Below are 17,309 nucleotides of genomic sequence, written 5' to 3' on the forward strand. Positions count from 1 at the left end.
CTCTCTCTCTCTCTCTCTCTCTCTCTCTCTCTCTCTCTCTCTCTCTCTCTATCTATCTATCTATCTATCTATCTATCTCTCTCTCTCTCTCTCGCTCTATTTATTTTCTCTCTCTCTCTCTCTCTCTCTCTCTCTCTCTCTCTCTCTCTCTCTCTCTCTCTCTCTCGCTCTATTTATTCTCTCTCTCTCTCTCTCTCTCTCTCTCTCTCTCTCTCTCTCTCTCTCTCTCTCTCTCTCTCTCTCTCTCTCTGTTCATGTCTCCAGGGTTTCTTCCGGCGCAGTATCCAGAAGAACATGGTGTACACCTGCCACCGAGACAAGAACTGCCAGATCAACAAGGTGACCAGAAACCGCTGCCAGTACTGCCGACTGCAGAAGTGCTTCGAGGTCGGCATGTCCAAGGAAGGTGAGAGACGTAAGAGGGGCTGTGGGATGGGATGAGGGATACGGTTCTACTGACCTAGGACATCCAGGCACTGTGATACGGAAGCATGGACGCAAGCACACGCATGCACACACAGACGGAAGTACACACATACACATACTCTGAGAATATAAAGCAAGCACTCAGTATGCTATTAGATAGTCGTTGGCAAAGTTTGATATTAAATAATTAACCTAAGACAGTGGTCACCAACCGGTCGATCACAATCGACTGGTCAATCTCCAAGGCATTTCTTAGTTGATCACCAAATATTTCTGTAAAAAAAAACAACGATAATGTGTCTGAAGGTTGAACTGCCTACCCGGCAGGACCAGAGAGCAAATCAAGTGCATATTGATAAGCGATTGTCAAGAATGCACAGAAGTTCCAAAATATGTGTGGAATGTAGTTTTGATTATTTGATTGCAATATGTGATCTGTAGGCTAAGAGAACTTCATAAACTGTTTATTCGATTGGGGGTTGGAATAGTGTGAGAAGACAACATATTAGGTGAGAATCAAAAAAGAGATTTGAGTCCCCATTCAAAGGCAAGGGCAGTGTGAATACAAAGAGAACTGAGTTATTTTGCTTTTTTTTACCCCAGAGTTCACTTTAAAGAGGACTGAGATCGGTTATTTTAAAGAGGACTGTGAAAACACCCTCAGACTGACCATCAGATGCAGGCCATCAGTCTAGTAATAAAAAATGTAAAAAGCAAATTATTATGTTCACTCAGCTGTGCCTCACAAGTAATACAACAAATGATCTATTACCAGTGTGATCATATACCTACATTTTTAAAATATAATTTCAAAATGGTCTGAGACTAACAACATTGGCAGGGTAATTCAAGCATAGCCAATATGCAGTGATAATGTATTGGGCCTATAGCCTACTGCACATACCTCATTGCTACAGAACTGTGTTTAATTGGTTAATGTTGCATAGGCTTATGTTTTTAAGTCATGTTTAAAAATAACTTTTGACTCAGAAAGTGATCTTGACTCAGAAAAGGTTGGTGACCACAGCAGGGTAGTGATTTGGATAGACTGGGCACAGGACCAACCTTATGACTAATCATGTTACCAAATGAGTCTGCCTCTGTCCCACATGGCACCCTATTCCCTATATAGTGCACTACTTTTCACCATAGCCCTATGGGCCTTGGTCAAAAGTAGTGCACTATGTAGGGAATAGGGTGCCATTTGGGACACAGCCTCTGTCTTCCTGTTTCACCAGTCATCTCACTCTCAACACACCCTCGCATTGCCAACACCTTCCACCTTTCATTCACTGTCATCTCAGTGGTGAATGAGTTGGCACCAACTGATACTTCTGACAATAGCAGTAGCACTTTCAGCCACACAGGGCTCCATTTTCAGGGACTGTAAGTGATGTGAGGGTGTGTGTGTAACAGTGTGTGTGAGTGAGTGGCAGGCGGTTTGCCCATGGGACATGTATATGGGTGTAATGTTTGTGTGGGATGTGTGTTAGGACCGGGATCACATTGTCCCTCTGCTATTACTGGATATCCTGAGAGGAAGGAAATAATGGGAGGAGGGAGGGAGGGAGGGAGGCCGTACTTACTGGTCAACTCAATGGTCAACTCAAGTTTCAAGTTTTAAGTTTCAACGTTTATTCGCCACGTGCACAGGATACAACAGGTGTAAAACAGAACAGTGAAATTCTTACCTTGAGAGCTCTTTCCCAACAACGCAGTGATAATAATAATAATATAGATAATAATAAAAAATAAAAATAAAAACCACACAAGAACGACGATGTGAGTTAAAGAAACACGAGAATGCAAGTATATACAGGTAATTGTCAGTACCTTATTGAATGTGCAGGGTTACTGGAGTGGTTGAGGTGGTTTGTAAACAGGGCTGAAAAGGTACTGGTAGCAGGACAGGAGGAGGAACAGAATGGGAGATAACAGCGTATGGGGAGATAGTGTCATCAGTTTGTTTAATGAAGTACTGTTATAAGCTGTATTGTATAACATGGCTTAATAACATCAGTGGCTAGGCCTACATATCATGACTGATCCATGTTGTCACTGAAATTCTCACTCACATGTTGTATGTTCCTCTCCTCCTTCTCCTCCTCCTCCTCCTCCTCCTCTTCTTCCTCTTCCTCCTCTTCCCCCCCACCTCCCCACCCCCCAGCGGTGCGTAACGACAGGAACAAGAAGAAGAAAGACGTCAAGGAGGAGTTGGTGTTGCCGGAGAGTTATGAGCTGAGTGGAGAAATGGAGGAGCTGGTCAACAAAGTCAGCAAAGCCCACAAAGACACCTTCCCCTCACTGCTGCAGCTGGGCAAATACCACACTGTAAGAGTCTCACACATTTTTCTGTTTGAACATACTGACACAAATCCGCTATGAACATGTATACCTTCCCAACTCAAAAGGCCAGTTTAGGGTCAATCTTATTTCTCCAATGGTCACTGTGTGAGAGCAGGGGTAAGGTGATTGGTTGGTGTAAAGTAAGACTGTGAGAGCATTCTACCTGGTTGGTTGATGTCCAGTAATATCTTCTACCTGATTGATGTCTAGTAAGACAGCCAGGTCACCCGTGATACAAGTCAGTATTCGACGTCCATCCATGTCTGAGGACGTCGGGAGATGACGTGGAAACTGGCCACTAGGGGCAACAGTGAGCGCTGTTACCTTCAAGTAGGTTTGGGTTTTGCTAGGACATTGTGGACAGGGATGGCAGATGGGTGTAAGCAAGTTTGAATCCAGCGATAGAAAGTCGTTTTTTAGATTTTTGTTTTAAGCTTATCCCAAACCGTAACCCTTACCTTAACCATTCTGAGTTAATACCTAACCTTAAGATTTCGGAGTTAATGCCTAAACTTTACCCTAACCTTAAACACTTCGAAATTTGACGTTTGGAACAACTTCAAAAAAAAATCGTATGACAAACATGGATGGATGTCTAATTCTGATGTGAGACTGTGAGAGCTAGTTGAGTAAGAACCCTGTCTTTTAACTGTGTCCCCACCGTGCTCATTATATCTCTCTCTTTATCTCTCCTGTTCTCCAGAACTCCAGTTCAGACCACCGCGTGCAGCTGGACCTGGGGCTGTGGGATAAGTTCAGTGAGCTCTCCACCAAGTGCATCATCAAGATCGTGGAGTTTGCCAAGCGCCTCCCAGGCTTCACCACCCTCACCATCGCTGACCAGATCACCCTCCTCAAATCAGCCTGCCTGGACATCCTGGTACTTACCTGGTTCTTCCGATCCCCTTAACCCCCTCTGTATTATCAAACCAAGTCCCGCCAGTCATAGTTGAGATCTGTCGAGATGGTCCCCATTATCTATTCTCTGGTACTCAGAAAGCCATGTGTAAATGTAATGATAAGAGGACAGTGCCTCTCAGTGGATAGAGGTGGCATTGCAAGAATAACTTCATATGTCGAAGTTGAATAGTTTTATGGACAATAGATATAGAACATAGCCTACTACATGGCTCAGCCTTCCTGTTGTATGCAGATAATACATTTTATTATACATTTTATACAATACATTTTATTTATGGTATACTTCCCCCCCTCTCTCTCTCTCACTCCTAGATGTTGAGGATCTGCACGCGCTACACCCCAGAGCAGGACACCATGACCTTCTCAGACGGGCTCACCCTGAACCGGACCCAGATGCACAACGCAGGCTTCGGCCCGCTCACAGACCTGGTGTTTGCCTTTGCTGGCCAGCTGCTGCCTCTGGAGATGGACGACACAGAAACGGGCCTCCTCAGCGCCATCTCCCTCATCTCTGGAGGTACTGCATCCCTGAGGGGATTAACAAGATTTTACTGCTAGTCAATACAATGTTAAGAGCACATACAGAGCTACATGTCTGTGAGGTGTTCGGCCGGGATAACATCCTCACTCAGTTACAATACCAGTAGAAATCTGGAGGTAAAATCCTTTGGTTACACTATACTTTACACTTTATTATATTTAATGGCGCCGGAGGAGATGGCTGCCATTTTACGGGCTCCTAACCAATTGTGCTATTGTGTGTGTTTTTTCGCGTTATTTGTAACTTATTTTGTACATAATGTTTCTGCCACTGTCTCTTATGACTGAAAAGAGCTTCTGGATATCAGGACAGCGATTACTGAACTCGTACTGGACGAAGATCTTTTCTTTAACGAGTCGGACGTGAAGAATTTACTTCAGACACCCGACAAGGCCCAAATCCCCGTCAATCGCAGGAGAAAGAGATGGAGAAATAGGGGATGAGGGTCGGGGTGCCTTGTAAGGATCCGATGGCGAGTGGAGAATCTGCCTCTACCATCAGTCCTATTAGCCAACGTACAATCATTGGATAACAAAATAGACGAGCTACGATCACGAATATCCACCAACGGGACATTAAAAACTGTAATATCTTATGTTTCACCGGGTCGTGGCTGAACGACGACATGGATAACATACAGCTGGCGGGGTTTACGCTGCATCGGCAAGATAGAACAGCCGCCTCCGGTAAGACAAGGGGTGGTGGTCTGTGTATATTTGTAAACAACAGCTGGTGCACGAAATCTAATATTAAGGAAGTCTCTAGGTTTTGCTCGCCTGAGGTAGAGTATCTCATGATAAGCTGTAGACCACACTATTTACCTAGAAAGTCTTTATCTATATTTTTCATAGCTGTCTATTTACCTCCACAAACTGATGCTGGCACTAATACCGCACTCAGTGAGCTGTATAAGGCCATAAGCAAACAGGAAAACACTCATCCAGAGGCAGCGCTCCTAGTGGCCGGGGACTTTAATGCAGGGAAACTTAAATCCGTTCTACCTCATTTCTACCAGCATGTTAAATGTGCAACCAGAGGGAAAAATTCTAGACCACCTTTACTCCACACACAGAGACGCGTATAAAGCTCTCCCTTGCCCTCCATTTGGCAAATCTGACCATAATTATATCCTCCTGATTCCTGCTTACAAGCAAAAACTAAAGCAGGAAGCACCAGTGACTCGGTCAATAAAGAAGTGGTCAGATGACGCAGATGCTAAGCTACAGGACTGTTTTGCTAGCACAGACTGGAATATGTTCCGGGATTTTTCCGAAGGCATTGAGGAGTACACCACATCAGTCACTGGCTTCATCAATAAGTGCATCGATGATGTCGTCCCCACAGTGACCGTACGTACCCCAACCAGAAGCCATGGATTACATGCAACATCCGCATTGAGCTACAGGGTAGAGCTGCCGCTTTCAAGGAGCGGGATTCTAACTCGGACGCTTATAAGAAATCCTGCTATGCCCTCCAACGAACCATCAAACAGGCAAAGCATCAATACAGGTCTAAGATTGAATCGTACTACAACGGCTCCGACGCTCGTCGGATGTGGCAGGGCTTGAAAACTATTACAGACTACAAAGGGAAGCGCAGCTGCGAGCTGCCAAGTGACACGAGCCTACCAGACGAGCTAAATTACTTCTATGCTCACTTTGAGGCAAGCAACTGAAGCATGCATGAGAGCATCAGCTGTTCTGGACGCTCCCCGTAGCCGATGTGAGTAAGACTTTTAAACAGGTTAACATTCACAAGACGTATTACCAGGACGTGTACTCCGAGCACGCGCTGACCAACTGGCAAGTGTCTTCACTGACATTTTCAACGTGTCCCCTGACTGAATCTGTAATACCAATGTTTCAAGTAGACCACCATTGTCCCTGTGCCCAAGAACACTAAGGTAACCTGCCTAAATGACTACAGACCCGTAGCACTCACGTCTGTAGCCATGAAGTGCTTTGAAAGGCTGGTCATGGCTCACATCAACACCATTATCCCAGAAACCCTAGACCCACTCCAATTTGCATACTGCCCCAACAGATCCACAGATGATGCAATCTCTATTGCATTCCACTGCCCTTTCCCACCTGGACAAAAGGAACACCTACGTGAGAATGCTATTAATTGACTACAGCTCAACGTTCAACACCATAGTGCCCTCAAAGCTCATCACTAAGCTAAGGACCATGGGACTAAACACCTCCCTCTGCAACTGGATCCTGGACTTCCTGACGGGCCGCCCCCAGGTGGTAAGGGTAGGTAACAAAAAAATAATAATAATAATAAATGTAACAACACAGCTGCCACATTGAACCTCAACACGGGGGCCCCTCAGGGGTGTGTCCTCAGTCCCCTCCTGTACTCCCTGTTCACCCATGACTGCATGGCCAGGCACGACTCGTGTGGTGCCAGGGTAACAACCTCTACCTCAACGTGATCAAGACAAAGGAGATGATTTTGGACTACAGGAAAAGGAGGACCGAGCACGCCCCCATTCTCATCGACGGGGCTGTAGTGGAGCAGGTTGAGAGCTTCAAGTTCCTTGGTGTCAACATCACCAAAAAACTATAATGGTCCAAACACACCAAGACAGTCGTGAAGATGGCACAACAAAGCCTATTCCCACTCAGGAAACTGAAAGGATTTGGCATGGGTCCTCAGATCCTCAAAAAGTTCTACAGCTGCACCATCGAGAGCATCCTGACTGAGGACCCATGCACTTATTTTTCTTAAAACTGCATTGTTGGTTAAGGGCTTGTAAGTAAGCATTTCACTGTAAGGTCTACAGCTGTTGTATTCGGCGCATGTGACAAATAATATTAGATTAGATTTGATTTGACTTTATTGACTTTGTCAAATCGTCAATTACATCAATCATCAATTACATCAATCCTAGTGTGATGGATGAGTCCTGTTTATCATGCATTGTGTATTTAACTCTGTCCTCTCCCCCATCCGTCCCTCAGACCGTATGGACCTGGAAGAGCCCCAGAAGGTGGACAAGCTGCAGGAGCCCCTCCTGGAGGCCCTGAAGATCTACGCCCGTCGCAGACGCCCCAACAAGCCCCACATGTTCCCCCGCATGCTGATGAAGATCACTGACCTCAGAGGCATCAGCACCAAGGGTCAGTATTAGTACAGTGGATTAGAGTCGAGTATCCTCCATTAGAGCACCTGTACACACTGTCTTGGCACACATTGATGATATGTTAAGATTTGGACCACACTGTCTGGAACATCAAGGGTGGGTTGTAGACTTTTTTCTCTCTCAGTATTTTATTATTTTTCTGACAGGACAGTTAGAATAAGATTGGGATACAGGCATTGGAGAGGGTACAGAATGGAAGGGCACAGACATGAGAGGCAGAGCCAAAAGGAATCACTTTCCAGATATGATGTCATGGTTTCTCTTTTCTTTTTGTCCTGTCTGTACAGGGGCAGAGAGAGCCATCACTCTGAAGATGGAGATCCCAGGCCCCATGCCTCCTCTGATCAGGGAGATGTTAGAGAACCCAGAGGCTTTCGAGGACCAGACAGAGAGCAGTGGAGAGAGCTCCCCACCGCCCGTTCCACCAGCTTCCACCAAGCCCCCCACCACAATGAAGACTGAGGCCGAGGACGAGGAGGACTGCTGGGGGACAGAGAACGGCAGCGAGCCTTCCCCAGAGGAGGAAGATGAGGATGACTATGATGATGGGGAGGAGGAGGATCGGGACAGGGGCTCGGACAGTGAGGGGGAATCCTGGACTCTGGAGGGTAGCAGCGAAGGGGCTAGGAAGAACCATGCCGGGAGGGCGCAGTGAGGAGGAGAGAAGATCACAGACATGCAGACTGTACACTCAAACACACACACAAACTGACGTAATCACACACACACACACACACACACCCTACCCCTTCCAGTGCTGGCCCTCCCTAACCTCCACATCCCCTCTATCTTCCTAATGCACATCCGTCTCTCCAAGCAGGACAGGGCAGGACATGGCAGCAGAGCCTTACGCCTGCCTGTATAGCCTCTATAACTCAGGTTCCCTGACTCACAGGTTCTTGACAAGTGACATGCAGAGAGACTATTATAAAATGGGAGATGGCGAAACGACATGATGCAACCATCTGGACTCGTGACTCGTGATATAGAGAAGAGAGGAGATGACAAGAATAACTGACTATCTTTGATGAAACAAATGTCAAATGTTTTACTATCTTCTTGTTTGTATCTATATAGAGGAATGTCCAAACCAGACAGCATGAACTGAACAGTAGATCCGAATGCAAAGCAAAGCACACTTCTCAAAAAGAAACATACAGGATGAAACCAAACTGAATATGCTAATCGTTTTTTTTTTTGCTTTTGGGAATTGTTAAATTTCTTCATGTTTTATTTTCTTGATTTTTCTTTTTCTTTCAATTTATGAATAAGTCCATACATATCTATATACCATTATATTATTAGTCTTTGTTTGTTATCCTGGTTTTGATTTTGTTAGATGAGGTTTTGTGTTTGAGGAGTTTTCCAGCGGAGATATCCAGAGAGAGAGAGCAATCAGAATCAGAACTGGCATACCACTAACTGAATCTCCTTTCCAGCTGCGCCACTGGTATATTTCGGGCACTTTTGCTCGCCGTAGATGTCAATGATAATCAACTCAGTAATGTTAACTTGTGTTACAGTGACTCAAGTTGTGATTTGTGTTGTTATCAGGGGACTAGCATTAATCCATGTGCTTTCTTTCAGCACAACAATCTATGCTGCCGATTGGATAGTGTCTTTGTGCCAAAGTTAGCAACTCATTTTTGGAAACAGAGAGTCAGGGACCCCAGACACCAACAAGTGCCCACACACACATCAAATCTTCACTCCTAAATTAGGCACACACACACACACTAAATCTCGGACCTATAACAGATGTGCCAACTTGGTTCGGGTGCTTGGTCAGAGATTGACACTTGGCCGTGTATGTAGTACTTTGATATCCTGTTTTATACCAGGCACCGCTAGCAAAGTCAATTACAATACAATACATACAGCTTTATTGTCCAATATTGACAGTACCATCACTGCCAATCTCATCTTATCAGCAGTAATACAATTGTATAACTCAACAGAAATCATCAGATGTCTGTCAAACGAAATAACTATTTGACGACATGCACAAGCAGACACTCTTGCGTACACACAAACACACACACACACACAAACACACACACACATGCAACCAGGATGTTTTGGACAACGACATGGAAACAGACTTCTCAGGGCTTCTCTGTAAGGACCAAACCCTAGCGGGTGCGCTAGAAACAGGCAATATTTATGTGTGTATTTTTGACTCAGTCAGTTGGATCTGTCCAGTTAACCCCTAGCTCTGTGTACATAGAAGATAGATGACTAGGCTACAAATGGCCTGGATGCCAGTCATGCCAACCCACACCAAACTGTGCTGACATTGTCCTTCACTCCACGGTCCCAATAGGCCAGCTCTGTACAGCTCAGTTTGGCTCGGCTCGGCTCACTAGTGTGAAAAGGCCTCACCTGTCTCAGACCAGATTTGGCCTGCAGCATTGTCACTGCCCTGCCATGCCTGATCTGTGCTGCTGGCATCCAAGAAACCAACTGTCTTCTCATCTAAAAGCCATTATATCATCATGTCTTTGTAAGGTTGTATGATATTCTCTTTCTCTCTCTCTCTCTCTCTCTCTCTCTCTCTCTCTCTCTCTCTCTCTCTCTCTCTCTCTCTCTCTCTCTCTCTCTCGCTCTCTCTCTCTCTCTCTCTCTCTCTCTCTCTCTCTCTCACTCTCTCTCAGCGTTTTGTGTTCTCATGTTTAATTTCTTCTCAATCGTCTTTGTTGCCAAAATGTATCAGTCAATATGTAACCAGCTGTTCATAATGCAGCTGGCTGGCTATATACAGTACAGAGGGTTGTATGCAGTCTCTCTGTGAAGCAATATGAACATGAACGCAACTGCCTCCCAGCAGTAGAGAGTGACCTATTGTACAGTACTCTCTGAATGTGGGCCTCCTGACCTGATTTGAGTGTGTGTTAATGCTTTAACATGTCTCCTCTGCCATTGGGTGAATGTTCTCTGTATGGTGCTGTGATGTCACACGGCGCCGAGCGGAGCAGAGCAGCGAGGTTTGATGACCTCATCACCGCTCCTCTCTGCCTGCCCTGCCAGGCGTTCATGATGCAAACACAACGTTGAGATTATGTTGTTACACAACGTTATGACAACATGGTTCTGATGCAGGTGTTCTTTTCTGTAAAACATGGCCAAGCTATTGTCCAATCTTCTGTTCATACCAACTCATACAAAGAAAAAGCCATATAAATAAATTACTTTTGTGAGATTAACAGATTATTTTATTGTGCTATTTTTACTTTCTGTTTTCATCTGTGTTATAGTGAATGTCTAAACAATTGGTAGTTTCCTTATATATTGAAGGGAATACCCATAGAGATCCTATTGAATTACAATATCTATCAAAGCACTGGCTGACCATTGTTGACCAACTCCCCTTACCAAAATGGCTGACCTTTTTATACTGTCATAAGAAGGTTCATGTCCATTCTTTTACGGGAATACCCTCGACTCAGAATGGGGAAATGTTTTGTCATGTGTTATATTGCACTTAAGACACTGTTTTTTATGATAGCCCCGCCCCATTCACTAGCAGTGAGCCGTGACCCTGGGTAGAAGACCACTGGTACCAGACCATTTCATTGGAACTTTGAGCAGTACAGTCAGTGACGTTATCACGTCTCAGCACGGTGACTAACAATAGAGGGCGCTCTTGCACTGTGGCTACACAGGCTAACCGGCGAGCAGTGCCTATGTAGACCAGCCCCGCATATAGAATAGGATGAAGCAGAAACTTTAATAGGTAATGGGATGTGTCCCAAATGGCACCCTACTCCCTATATAGTGCTCTACTTTTGACCCTGGTCATAGCAGTGCGCTATATAGGGGATGTGGTGCCATTTGGGACACAGCCATGGAAAGCAGTGGGTACCACAGACAATCAAATCAAATGTTATTTGTCACTTGCGCCAAATGCAACAGGTGTAGACCTTACAGTGAAATGCTTACTTACAAGCCCTTAACCAACAATGCAGTTCAAGAAAGAGTTAAGAAAATATTTACTATATAAACTAAAGTAAAAAATAATAAAAAGTACCAATAAAAGAACAATAACGAGGCTATATACAGGGGGTACCGGTACAGAGTCAATGTGTACAAGGGGTACAGGTTAGTCGAGGTAATTTGTACATGTAGGTAGGGGTAAAGTGACTATGCATAGATAAGGGGGGTCAATGTGACTAGTCCGGGTGGCCATTTGATTAATTGTTCAGCAGTCTTATGACTTGGGGGTAGAAGCTGTTAAGGAGCCTTTTGGTCCTAGACTTGGCGCTCCGGAACTGCTTGCCGTGAAAACAGTCTATGACATGGGTAAATGGAGTCTTTGCCAATTTTTGGGGCCTTACTCTGACACCGCCTAGTATATACAGTGGGGAGAACAAGTATTTGATACACTGCCGATTTTGCAGGTTTTCCTACTTACAAAGCATGTAGAGGTCTGTAATTTTTATCATAGGTACACTTCAACTGTGAGAGACGGAATCTAAAACAAAAATCCAGAAAATCACATTGGATGATTTTTAAGTAATTAATTTGCATTTTATTGCATGACATAAGTATTTGATCACCTACCAACCAGTAAGAATTCCGGCTCTCACAGACCTGTTAGTTTTTTTTTTAAAGCCCTCCTGTTCTCCACTCATTACTTGTATTAACTGCACCTGTTTGAACTCGTTACCTGTATAAAAGATACCTGTCCACACACTCAATCAAACAGACTCCAACCTCTCCACAATGGCCAAGACCAGAGAGCTGTGTAAGGACATCAGAGATAAAATTGTAGACCTGCACAAGGCTGGGATGGGCTACAGGACAATAGGCAAGCAGCTTGGTGAGAAGGCAACAACTGTTGGCGCAATTATTAGAAAATGGAAGAAGTTCAAGATGACGGTCAATCACCCTCGGTATGGGGCTCCATGCAAGATCTCACCTCGTGGGGCATCAATGATCATGAGGAAGGTGAGGGATCAGGCCAGAACTACACGGCAGGACCTGGTCAATGACCTGAAGTGAGCTGGGACCACAGTCTCAAAGAAAATCATTAGTAACACACTACGCCGTCATGGATTAAAATCCTGCAGCGCACGCAAGGTCTCCCTGCTCAAGCCAACGCATGTCCAGGCCCGTCTGAAGTTTGCCAATGACCATCTGGATGATCCAGAGGAGGAATGGGAGAAGGTCATGTGGTCTGATGAGACAAAAATAGAGCTTTTTGGTCTAAACTCCACTCGCCGTGTTTGGAGGAAGAAGAAGGATGAGTACAACCCCAAGAACACCATCCCAACCGTGAAGCATGGAGCTGGAAACATCATTCTTTGGGGATGCTTTTCTGCAAAGGGGACAGGACGACTGCACCGTATTGAGGGGAGGATGGATGGGGCCATGTATCGCGTGATCTTGGCCAACAACCTCCTTCCCTCAGTAAGAGCATTGAAGATGGGTCGTGGCTGGGTCTTCCAGCATGACAACGACCCGAAACACACAGCCAGGGCAACTAAGGAGTGGCTCCATAAGAAGCATCTCAAGGTCCTGGAGTGGCCTAGCCAGTCTCCAGACCTGAACCCAATAGAACATCTTTGGAGGGAGCTGAAAGTCCGTATTGCCCAGCGACAGCCCCGAAACCTGAAGGATCTGGAGAAGGTCTGTATGGAGGAGTAGGCCAAAATCCCTGCTGCAGTGTGTGCAAACCTGGTCAAGACCTACAGGAAACGTATGATGTCTGTAATTGCAAACAAAGGTTTCTGTACCAAATATTAAGTTCTGCTTTTCTGACGTATCAAATACTTATGTCATGCAATAAAATGCAAATTAATTACTTAAAAATCATACAATGTGATTTTCTGGATTTTTGTTTTAGATTCTGTCTCTCACAGTTGAAGTGTACCTATGATAAAAATTACAGACCTCTACATGCTTTGTAAGTAGGAAAACCTGCAAAATCGGCAGTGTATCAAATACTTGTTCTCCCCACTGTAGGTACTGGATGGCAGGAAGCTTAGCCCCAGTGATGTACTGGGCCGTACGCACTACCCTCTGTAGTGCCTTACGGTCAGATGCCGAGCAGTTGCCATACCAGGCGGTGATGCAACTGGTCAGGATGCTCTCGATGGGAGTACAGGAGGGGACTAAGCACGCACCCCTGAGGGGGCCCAGTGTTGAGGATCAGCGTGGCAGATGTGTTGTTGACTACCCTTACCACCTGAGGGCAGCCTGTCAGGAAGTCCAGGATCCAGTTGCAGAGGGAGGTGTTTAGTCCCAGGGTCATTAGCTTAGTGATAAATCTCTGTCTGTGGGTCTTGCTAAACAAGGACATCATATAAGAGTATGGTGTGTTCCATTCTCTCTAGCTCTGTGGATCCTATTATTGGAGCACGGGGGGTTAAGGTGTATACCTTTAATCATCAGAATCATCTAATTTAGCAGCAGGGGGGTTAAGGTGTATACCTTTAATCATCAGAATAATCTAATTTAGCACCAATATAATATCAGAGAAGGTAGAGATGCATACTTCCACACACAGTGTCCTTGGCGTCAAACTACAGTATATTATAGGCCTATACGGTTGCTTTTATTAATAGATGTAGTCTAGAGAGGAGAGTGATAAACTGAGAGAGGCATGGGTTTTATCAATTATATGATTGCTATAATTAACGATAATTAAATACAGATCAATAAAGAGGGACTGGGGATTAGAATAAAGTCCATAGCTGCTTTACAAGGAACCACTAAATAGCTGCTTTACAAGGAACCACTAAATTGCCCCATATAGTCAACCCCAATAACACGTTGCCATGGAAACCCCAGGGCCAGGGAGGGGGGCAAGGGGGGTTGTTGGTGTATGGGGAGGGTGTTAAAAAGACAGAGCAGTATTTTGATTTGCACAGGCACCACCTTTCCAATTGTACTAGTAGTGATTAGGTCAATTACTGTGGTGGAAAAAGTACCCATTTGTAACACCAGACCAGACCAGCAGCATGGTAACACCAGACCAGACCAGCAGCATGGTAACACCAGACCAGACCAGCAGCATGGTAACACCAGACCAGACCAGCAGCATGGTAACACCAGACCAGACCAGCAGCATGGTAACACCAGACCAGACCAGCAGCATGGTAACACCAGACCAGACCAGCAGCATGGTAACACCAGACCAGACATAAGGAATGAGAGTCAGATTAGAGTCTGTGGTAAAGAGAGAAAACGGGGGTATGCAGCGTCACATCATGACGGACTGTATGTGATAAAACATCCAGGGGCTATAAGGACATCTTGGAGACATAGAAGTAGGCAGTAACCCAGCCAACAACAAATGTTTCCAAAACATTAGAGAACTTTCCCTTTAAGAGTCTCATTAGGTCATTACCTAATGTTTTCATAGGAATGTGCCAAGGACTGTTTCCAAGAGACCATTCCCTTAACGTCAAACACAATTTACCCAGAATGTGGTTACCATGTTCTCAGAATATTCAATATTAACGTTCTAGACATGTTTCATTGGAACGTTGCAAGAACATTTCAGTGTCCAGTTTTCGGAGGGTTAGGAGATTATTCCATCAACGTCACACCAAACATACACAGAACATGGTTGCCATGTTTTTCGAATACAAGATATTAATGTTGTAGACACATTTCGTGGTATCGTTGCAAGAACATTCATGTGTCCAGTTTTCTGAGGGTTAGGAGAATATTCCATCAACGTCACACCAAACACACACAGAACACAGGCATATTACTCTGTTTTAATGTTAGTTCTTGATCACTATGTAAAAAAAATGGTTTTCTTGAGTGTACTTTTAATTAACTGAGCTAAGATTTACTTTGAAGTGCAAAGTGTAGCAATGCAGGGGAAATGAGTCATTGACACAGACATGGTGGCGTAGCGTTCCACAGGGATGCTGGCCCATGTTGACTCCAACAGTTGTGTCAAGTTGGCTGGGTGTCCTTTGGGTGGTGGACCATTCTTGATACACACGGGAAACTGTTGAGCGTGAAAAATCCAGCAGCGTTGCAGTTCTTTACAAACGTAAACCGGTGCGCCTGGCATCTACTACGATACCCCGTTCAAAGGCACTTAAATATTTTGTCTTGCCCATTCACCCTCTGCATGGCACACATACACAATCCATGTCTCAATTGTCTCAAGGCTTTAAAATCCTTCTTTGGGAGAATATTTCATCAACGTCACAGCAAACACGATGACATTTCAAAAGGAGGCAAATAATAAGTTGGACAAGCTTTTTTCATCATTTTGATGTCGCCAGATTTACTTTAGATGCAGAATAACTTTAGCTAGCTAGCTAAGAATGAGGGGTTTTCACACTCAACAGTTATCATAAATGTAAAATCTTCCCTATAGGAAGAGACAAGCATGAAGCGGGAGGGAAGGAGACAGAGTGGAATGATAGAGAGAGAGCTGCTCTTAAAAGGGTAATGGAGAAAGTGAGAGAGAGACGAGTGAATATACCACAGACAAGGGCGAGTGAGGAAGGTATGCTAGGAGGGGATCAGGGAAGAAAAAAACAAGAAATAAAGTGGAAGAAAAAAAGTGATTTGGGTAAGAGAGGCAGAGAGAGCTAGGGGCAAGCAGCCTGCCTGGCAGAGAGGTCATAAAGCCTATGTCTCTGTCCCAAATGGCACCAATTTCCCTATATAGTGTACTACTTTTAACCAGAGCTCTGATTAAATGTAGTGCACTATATAGGAAACAGAGTGCCATTTGAGACGCATCCTAGTAAGAGATGTGTTCTGGCCTCTGGCTCTTCATATCTTTTACATTTCTAATTAAAACAGATAAAGAGTGAGGGAATCATCAATCCACCAGTGATTTCCCAGTTAAGGTTTTAGAGCAGGCTGTAAACCAGGCAGCTGGGTATCATTGATTTTATAATTAGCTATCGTCACCCCAGACATGAGATGGAGGGAGCAGAGCAGAGGAGAGGAGATGAAGGAGAGGGGGAGTTGGGGAAGGAGAGAGGTACAGGTAAAGAGGGGCAGCAGGGTAAGAAAATAATGCAGAACGTGGTCTGAGGAGAAGGTCAGAGAAGAGAGGGAGTGAGTGAGAGAGAGAGAGAAGAAGAGAGAGTGAGGAGATAAAGATAGATATGCAGACGAGAAGATGAGACATGTGATTAGCAAATTAGCATCAGAAATGTCATACCCTGAAGGAAGCAACCCAAAATTTTTGAATATTTATCTTCCATCAAAAAAACAGACACATTTGACACAATTGATACAGATACATGTTTTTATTATTATTACAGAAACCAACCCACACGCTTAATGACCCTATATAGAAATACCAAAGAATATAAATGTTTTAAATAAGTAAGTTGACCTCAACAAACAAACAAAACGTCATACACACCAGCAAACCACTGGAGCCTTATTGCAATGAGTAGCTAGGTATCCTGGAAGGATGTTACACACATGTAGCTCACAGCAGACATAGAAATAGAACAGAACTTCCCACAGAAATCTAAAATGACGTCCACAAAAAGGATCTCAATGCTACGCAACTTTTGGTGCACATACCAGGATGTCAAATTCACCCAAATAGAGGTGTAAGCACTAGATTACACTAAAGGTCGAGCTGAAAGGGTGTAGAGACGAAGAGGGGTACCCCAAAACCCACTGAAGCACAGCCTTCAATGATCAAGGATGTCCATCACAGTTGTTATTATAACGGACTGAATTACAGTGCATTTCTGTATTTCATTTTCAATAAATGTGCTAATATTTTTTAAAGCATGTTTTCACTTTGACATTATGGTGTAGATGGGTGAGAGCAAAAATATATTTAATCAATTTTGAATTCAGGCTGTAACACAACAAAATGTGGAATAAGTCAAGGGGTATGAATACTTTCTGAAGGCACTGTATATGTTACAGATCTTTCACTATAGCTACAACTCCTATACAGTAGCACCAATATCTCTA

At 44.4% G+C, this 17,309-nt stretch overlaps 1 protein-coding gene across 4 annotated transcripts in view; it reads left to right on the forward strand.

The window, feature by feature from the left end:
* Window positions 1-9,436, forward strand: part of LOC121537911 (retinoic acid receptor gamma-A) — a 119,548-nt gene extending 110,112 nt beyond the window's left edge. For 2 of the 4 annotated variants that reach the window (XM_041845560.2, XM_041845562.2), the window contains 6 exons: window positions 265-415; window positions 2,594-2,757; window positions 3,476-3,652; window positions 4,006-4,210; window positions 7,204-7,362; window positions 7,673-9,436. In XM_041845560.2, coding sequence (XP_041701494.2) covers window positions 265-415; window positions 2,594-2,757; window positions 3,476-3,652; window positions 4,006-4,210; window positions 7,204-7,362; window positions 7,673-8,040 — 1,224 coding nt within the window. In that variant the 3' untranslated portion in view covers window positions 8,041-9,436. The remainder of the gene's footprint in view (window positions 1-264; window positions 416-2,593; window positions 2,758-3,475; window positions 3,653-4,005; window positions 4,211-7,203; window positions 7,363-7,672) is intronic. The other 2 variants (XM_041845561.2, XM_041845563.2) reach the window with 1 other exon arrangement.
* Window positions 9,437-17,309: the final 7,873 nt, after the last annotated feature.

The sequence above is a fragment of the Coregonus clupeaformis genome, chromosome 24 (genome assembly GCF_020615455.1).
Source record: "Coregonus clupeaformis isolate EN_2021a chromosome 24, ASM2061545v1, whole genome shotgun sequence".
NCBI classification, from domain to species: Eukaryota; Metazoa; Chordata; class Actinopteri; order Salmoniformes; family Salmonidae; genus Coregonus; species Coregonus clupeaformis.